Consider the following 8,280-nt stretch of genomic DNA (forward strand, 5'->3'; position numbering starts at 1 on the left):
GAACCTGAACTAGACACTAGGAACAGATGAGGGTTTAGTGCATGTGCAGCAGAGCTGTTGATGGAAAGAAGATCATTCATTCAAACAGAGTCTGTCCAAGACAGTTTGATTGATTTAAAAGGAGAAATACTCAGAAATGAAAAAAAAACTAAATTATTTCTTATTACATTTGTTCTCTTTCAGAAGAAAAATGACACACAGACATGATAAAAACTCTAAAAAAGAGGAGGACTTTAACACAAATAATAAATAATTAAAAAGGACAATATTCGTAAATATTTCTATCAGAATTGTTTAGGGATAATAATAACTGATAATAATAATAACTATTCTAGATTCAATAATTTCCTGTTTGCTTAATTTCAGAGAATCCCCACCCCTCCCTCTCTCATCTCCGCAGCCCCCCTCCCCATCCCCTCCCGTTCCCGGTGCTGATGATGTCACCGCCGGCTCAGTGGGGCTCGAGCATCCTCGGTGAAGCAGCAGAGCCATTTTGACCGCTTGGATCTGAGCAAAGACGGCCGACTGACCGCGCGCCTCCCCCCGGAGTGCTGACGGCAGGAGGAGGAGGGGGGAGCGGAGGGCTGAACGTCGCCGGCCCGGTTGATGGCGAGCAGAGGCCGGTAGGACGGACGGACGGACGGCGGAGGTGTTTTTCGGGGTTGGGTCTTCCGTCTGCTCGCTGGAGGTAAGACGCGCGTGCCGCTGTCAGCGCCGCGTTCCCGCCCTGACTCCGCCGCGGCGGGCTTTGGGTGCGGCCACAGAGCGGGTGGTGATGGACGCTCTCTGTCCTCCTCCCGCTGTCACAACAGGATGAGATGAAGTACCGGGGGACTTGAGTCAGTGTTATTGAGGGAAGTTACATGAACGGATGAATGAACCCGTTTATGCACCTGCTGTTCAGTCTGATACCCGAGGAGGACATGATCCTCTCAGGCGTCATGAGGAGCAGGTGTAGGCCTCATGGTTCAGTTGTAGTTTGTGGGTGTCTTCCACGTTTCAGGAAAACCTAAAGAGCTTTAGGTTTGGGGCGTTTTCCTTCCTGACATTTTTCTGTATTTCCTTTATTTGTCTGTCTTTGTTTTTCATTCTGTCAGTCCAGATTTGAGTCATTTCCAGATTTAGATTTGGATCTATTTGGTGTCATCTTTCCTGACACTGACCACACCTTACACTGAAGCTGGGAGGAAGGCCTTCAGCCAAACTCCCTGTCCTCCTGAAGCATCTCAGGGTCGCTTCAGCCTCGTTTTGGTAGTGCACGTTGTTGAAGAACAGAGTGACACAGCATGTGCATGATTCAAAAAGAATGACAAACATCTTCATCATGGTGAGCATAGATGGTTGGTGAGCCTGTGCACACAACAGCAGTGTGTTCTATCAGATGCTCCCTCATTACACCTGTTTATCTGCACCGTCTACACCAGGAGTGTCAAACTAGACCGCACAGGGGCCCAAAATCCCAAACACACCGAAGTCACGGGTCGAACAGGATAAGCATTTATGAAATTACATTTTTAAAACTTTAAAAACTTAACTCAGGACGCGACTGGTACTGGTACCCTAGCCTTGCCCGCGTCCAGAGAGAGTACTGATCCGTGTTTGGTACCAACTGTCCAGTACCGGGTTAAAGTTAGGATACATTCCAGTACCGGACCAGTAACGGTTTGTGGCCTGGAGGTTGCCTTAATTTAAGTGGATGTCAAAAAACGACAAGTTAGGGACAACCAAAACGTACATTTCTGTCGTGTTGGGGTATTTAACTAAATGTTAAAGGGTAACCAAACTCTAAATCAACTTGTTTTGTCTGTTGATCTCTATAAGTGGGGCTTTAAAAGTTCTGCCTGTTGGTCATTGCCAAAGTTTTGACAAACATTAATAAACTTGTGTAATTCTTGAAACTATAGTCTAAACCGTCTGTGTGTGGCCCCCTACCTTTTAAAAAGAGGTATTAGAGTTGAAATTTGTGACTGGTCAAACCAAGGGCTGGGTATCGATTATAATTTTCAGAAACGATTAGATTCAATTCAGAAGAGCCTGAATCGATTAAATTCAGATTTTTTTTCAATTCCTTTGATTCTTTAATTCAGTTCAATTTAGAGTTTAGTCATTTATACACATTTGTTTAGAAATGGCTAACTGATCCATTATATGTTTTGAATATATTTATATTAATCTGATCCAGTTCACATACTGTAAATGTATCAGTGAAATAATGAGATTGTTAATATCATCCAGAGTTACATGGATTCTCTAAAGGAGAAGTTCTAACTAAAATGTTCAGATCATTAACGTTGGAAACATTGTTCTGCTTCTCCTGGAGGACGTTTCAGTTTGGCCACTAGGTGGAGATCAAGCTATAGAATTACACCTTATTCCAGAAGAAGAAGAAAGTATAAGTAAAAACGATGTTTTAGACCACAAATGTTTGCTTTAAAAATATTTCCTCATAAGAGTTTGTGAAATTCATGTCTGTGAGTTTATAAAGATCTTCATTTAGTTAGAAATGTATATTTAGGTTGACCAAGCGTTAGCATTAGCTGTCCTATATGGGAAATTCCACTAAACGTTAGCATCAAGCTAGTGGACTTTAGCTTGATGTGCTAAATCGATCTATATTTTTATGAATCGATTATTGATCTATTTAAGCTTCAATTGATCCATATTGATTAATCAGTTTTATCAACCCAGCCCTTGTCAAACCATTTAAGACCCATATCATTTCAGAAGTCTCACGTCATGATCTGCATCTTCAGTAATGATAACAGTCCTGTTCTCCAGCCCCACCCCTCTGACTAAATTTTCACATGTCGCCTGTGGGTGGCGTCAGCCTGTTTGGTTACCCTTTAAAATTGGACAACTTGGGAATGAGAGTGTGATGCAATATGTTACCAGCACATGATAACATTGGGCTGTTAAAAGCAAAAATATAAAATTATCTGGAGTGCCGGATAGAATCACTTTGACTTTGACACATGATCTACATGTATGGCATTAGTCACTATGAAGCGTTTAAATGAAACGATTCATATTCTGATGAGTCATGGTTGCTCTGCATTTACCCACAACAACACAAAGAAATGTAACGATCATAGTTTGGAGTTGAGATGAAGCACTCGGGCATCTGGACTGAGCCAGACAGTGGATTTAAGGCCGCTGTCAGTGCTTTTGTCTGCCACAGACAAATGCTGACATTTAACTGCTGCTGGGCTTCTTTTGTTGCAGTTGGCTTTATGAGCTCTCAGCTGCAGACAATTGTCCACGTTTCCCCTCCTTCCTGCTCCCAGAGACGCATCAGAGCCACAGCCAACACCAAACAAGCTCAGGGAGTTCTGGTTTTAGAAACACAAATCCGACCTTTTTACTGATATACATGAAGGCCTTCCATAACATTTAAATGTTAGTACACAGCCAGTTTTTAGTGAAAGTCACATCAGTCAATATATGAGAAACTTATTTTAGTCCAGCAAAAATCCAGTTTGTTCCAGCAAAGATTCTGCCTATTACACTTTAATTTAGCATATCATGATTTGGATGAGCTGTGATCCAGTTCATTCCTGTTCACTCTAACCATAATCCAGTGTGATTCACCTTCAATCCAGTTGATTTATGTTCCGGTGTAGTCTTTATGTTCTGACACTACATGTGTCTATAGACAGATGTTTGCTGGCAGCATCTTTCACTGTGTCCATGTCTTTCTCCACCTCCTCAGAAACTTGAAGCCTCACACCTGGACTCTAGAGGAAGGTGCTAAGAAGAGGCGCCATGGCAGGAGCCTCGGTGAAAGTGGCGGTTCGGGTCCGCCCCTTCAATTCGAGGGAGATTGGGAAAGAAAGCAAATGCATCATTCAGATGACGGGGAACACCACCAGTGAGTACAATATGCAGAGCTGTTGCCGCTTTTCAGTTTGTGGTTTCTCATCCAAAGAGAGTATCATTGTCCAAGCTCCATATAAGGCATTGGATCAGCCAATCACATTACAGCAGCATAAATGATGCAAACATGCAGATATCATCAAGACCACATGCTGAAAATCAATGGCTGAATCTGGATTGCTTCCCTGCATCTTCTCCCTATCCCTACATTTATCCCTTCAAGTGGAGACACATGGAAAAATAGTCCATGTCCCAATTCCTTCCTAGTGCGTTCACCATTTTCTAGTGCTGTCCAAATCTACCATTCCAAAATCCAGTGCCCTTGAAATTTCCCAGAAGTCTTTGCGAAAAACTAGAGTGCATCAATGATCACAAAATTAGCAACTATAGACCACAATGCATTGTGGTGGAACAGTTTTTGCAAAAAAAAAAAATAATAATAATAAAAAAAAAGTGTTTAAATGTAATTTTTCAGCAAACCATCCACATTTCCATCATCAGAACACAGTGGAGTCATAAACAGATGTTGTGAAATGTTTGTATTGATTAGATTGCTTAATCTGAGTTACTTTTAATATCCAGGGCTCTAGATTCTGTAGTTTTGTAGTGGTTAGGGATTAGGGAGGGAATTCAGACATAGCTATAGTCCCTTCTAATCCGGACGTTACTAACTCCAAATGACGTCATCCATAGTTGCCGGTCATCGATGTTAGCTTGGAAGCTACCAGCACTCATAAAATACACAACATCAGTTTCATAACTTTAAAAAGTCACGCTCAAATAAAATATCATTATTTACATTTTGATATAAACTTCTGTGCACACCCACGTGTAGAAATGCGTTCCTCCTGGACGCGGATCACCCTATCGGCAGAGGGATAGCCTGCCCTAAGTCACTATGGCTTCTTAGAAAACCCTTTCAGACACCACTACAGCTTCGAATGCTCTTACAATCAGAGCAATAAGGAGGAGAGGAGGTCAGCTTCAGCTCAGAGGTCTGTTGGTAGAGTGTCCACTAGGGCTGGGTTGATAAAATCGGTTAATCGATTTGAATTGACCTTAGTTTAATAAACCAATTATCAATTTATAAAAATAGAAATCAATTTACCACATAAAGCTAAAGTCCACTAGCTTGATGCTAGCATTTAATGGACGGCTAATGCTAACGCTCAGTCGACTCAACATGCATCGTTGACTAAATGAACATCTTTATAAACTCACAGACATTAATGTTAAACTCTTTTAAGGAAATATTTTTAAAGTAACCATTTGTGGTCTAAAACATCCTTTTTGCTCATACTTTCTTCTTCTTCTGGAATAAGATGTACCGCTATAGCGTGATCACCACCTAGTGTCCAAACTGAAACGTCCTCCAGGAGAAGCAGAACAATGTTTCCAATGTTAATGATCTGAACATTTTAGTTAGAACTTCTCCTTTAGAGAATCCATGTAACACTGGATGATATTAACAATCTCAGTATTTCACTGATACATTTACAGTATGTGAACTGGATCAGATTAATGTATTTTTCATTCATTCATCTTCTTGGCCTCTTTGTCCCTTTCGGGGTCGCGGAGGTGCTGGAGCCTGACCCGGCTACTGAAAGCAGGCTATAGTCAAAGTCTATCAATTGATCCTTTTACGTGCCAGTATTTTAAAAACAAGTTATCTATTAGAATTTCAGAAGAAGCAGCCATTAATGGACTGGCTCCAAATCGGAATTACAAGGTTTTCTAAAGAAACCTTTTTTCTGCTGTCTTCAATATGTTGGTCTTGAACTCACACCCTTTCAACTAGACATAGAACAACTGGAGGCAAAAGGTTGACCACGCCTACAGTGAAATGAAACCACCCGTATTCTCCAGAAATTCCATTCACATTTAACTCAACACACTTCTGATGTCAGCAGGATTCGTATGACATTCTAATGACAACATTATTGCAGTAATGTTGGATCAGTTCCCATATATGGAATATTGCTTTATGCAAACAGCTGGATATTCTTGTTGACAGAGCAGGCATCAGGTGTGAGCAGGTGACTGACACACTGTTCATGTAGGACATCTGTTTGGATAAAAGCCTTCCCCGGTTGCACTCAGAACAGTCATCAGAACTTCAAAATTGTATTCATTTAGAAACCTACTCCAATGACTATTTTATTTTTAATGTTTTTAATGTCTTCTTGTAACATTTTTCTGATGATGGAGGACATTTATTAAGAAAAGTAAGATAACAATTGCATTCCTGAGTATTTCTCTATTTAAACTGTTGTGAATCAGCTCCATTCTGATGCATCCACCTGCAGACAAATAGATCCACGAACGTCTTTGTTTTCCTGGTCTGAGCTGGAATCTGGATCTAAACTGTACAACTGGAAAGCGATGATACTGCTCACCACTGCTAGTGTTGTATCACAATGGGGCTGTGAGGGGCTGTAAGCTAGCGGGAGAGAGTGTAAACAAAAGGTTGACTGGAAGTGGGGGTGGGTTTACTCCACCCTAAACAGTTCCATCCACAACTCAGAGGCGATTTCCTGCAAAGTCTGTGTTCTAGAAAACACACATTTTTTATATTTTATACATATATAATTGAAAGACCCCTGGGAACGCTTTCAGAATAGATCAGATGATGATCAGAGTGACACTTCAACCTCAGAATGTTCTTGGAAACATCCAGAAGCTTTGAGCGGCTGCAGTGATATGCTTACACATTCAGTCTCTAAATAGTTTGTGTTCATGGGTCTAAGACCAGATAAAATGTTGACATGTAGAAATGGGTATTTAAATGCTTACATTGAAAAAGTGTGTTGTATATATTCTTGGACTCCTAATAATCCTGTCTGAGGATACTTCTATCAGACTCTGTCTGATTCCAGCAGTACTGGTCCTCACACTCATCTCCAACCTTCCTTAGTGTCAGGATTACTGACAGATATTCTAATCCCACAGTCTGATCTCCACTCCAAAAGTACAGATCTGGAGGACTCTAGTTCTGATCTCTTGGTGGTGTAAGTGGCAGAAATCTTCACAACGGTTTTCATGCCGTTAGAAATCAAATAGAGAACTAGAAAGAAAAGCAGTATGAGAGAGGAAGTGCTCCAGGTGACATAATCTCTGGGTCTTTCCAGGCCCTGCAGGGTTAGGGTGTAAACCGGATTAAAACTGGGCTCTTTATTAAACCTTTTTGGATTAATTTTTCTATTTAAATCTACTGCCAGTGGAATGTGGATTATGGGTTTGACGGTGACAGAAACATTCCAAAGAGAACATTTCCTTTTTATTTGCTGTCCTTTCAATAAATTGTTCTTCATTGAAGCGTCGCCTGTGAGCGTCTGAAGCAGAACACATTCCATGGATTTCACAGAGCTTGGAAAAAGGAGACTGGAAAGATACTTGATATGTTGTCTGCCTCGCAAGGTAAAGCCAAGCATCAATAATGGATAAGACGTCCTAAAATATTTACAGTTTAGTCTAATTTAGACATCTCCTTCTCCCCTTCATGTCATGGGTGACTAAACAACAAGCTGAGGAGCCTTTTTGACCTTATATTTGGTAGTTTTTAATGTTGCTCCTCCTCAAGTCCTAAAACTCAGTGACTGATGATTTCTGTCAAACAGTTGTACAACGGTCACCTCCTCATGTTTTACCACTCATTCAGTGTCTGTTCAGGTCAGAGATGCTGACATTTCCAAACTGTGTAGGGAGATACATTGTTGGACATCACTTAATTTAAGATTGTTGTCCTCTTTATTCAGTTCTGCAGTTTGTGGCTAAGAGAAGTTATTTTTTAGTGAGACTTGAAGGGCTTTAAAGCAGAGCAGAGTTTCCTCTGAAGAGTCTGAAGTTCTGGCTGGAGGCTGGAGGCTGAGACCGGGCTCATGGTATTTAAACCTACTTACTGATTGCAATGTGGGTGCAGAGACAGAGAATAAATGCCCCCTTGTCTTTCAAGCCTTGGAGGAAGAACAAGTAAAGACAAGGGACTTCTGGAGGTTTTGTGTGCCTCTCTCTCTGTTTTGTGCACTCTTGTGTGGGTCAATAGCTTGGTTCTCACAGAGCCAGAGAATGACAGCAGCCTTGTTGCTGCACAGATTTTCCATCCCACACTGGTGTTCATTGAGATGCAGGGACAGACCTGCTGGATAATGGGTCTCCTCACAGAACCACAGGCTGCAAATCTCTCAAGGTTTGCTTTTATTTCTCTATAGTGGAAAACACTCCAAATAAGAAATAATGCAGATTGTTATGTTAACAAACTTTTTTGATAGTAGGATACTGTTAATTTACGTATTCATTCTTATATTTTCTTTCATGCTTCTCTTCTACTGTTTGTACTTTTATAATTTTACTAAAAGATCCTAAAATTGTCCTTAGATAAATCTGAGGGAACAGGATGGGGGTACAGAG

At 41.0% G+C, this 8,280-nt stretch overlaps 1 protein-coding gene across 3 annotated transcripts in view; it reads left to right on the plus strand.

Annotated features, from left to right (window-relative positions):
- The first annotated feature begins 438 nt into the window (after positions 1 to 438).
- The window catches only part of kif1aa (kinesin family member 1Aa), a 64,164-nt gene continuing 56,322 nt past the window's right edge, over positions 439 to 8,280 (plus strand). For all 3 annotated transcript variants that reach the window (XM_024258980.2, XM_024258981.2, XM_024258984.2), the window contains exons 1-2: positions 439 to 688; positions 3,710 to 3,868. In XM_024258980.2, the coding sequence (XP_024114748.1) occupies positions 3,763 to 3,868 (106 nt within the window). In that variant the 5' untranslated portion in view covers positions 439 to 688; positions 3,710 to 3,762. The remainder of the gene's footprint in view (positions 689 to 3,709; positions 3,869 to 8,280) is intronic.

Source organism: Oryzias melastigma, linkage group LG4 (genome assembly GCF_002922805.2).
Source record: "Oryzias melastigma strain HK-1 linkage group LG4, ASM292280v2, whole genome shotgun sequence".
In the NCBI taxonomy this organism is placed as follows: Eukaryota; Metazoa; Chordata; class Actinopteri; order Beloniformes; family Adrianichthyidae; genus Oryzias; species Oryzias melastigma.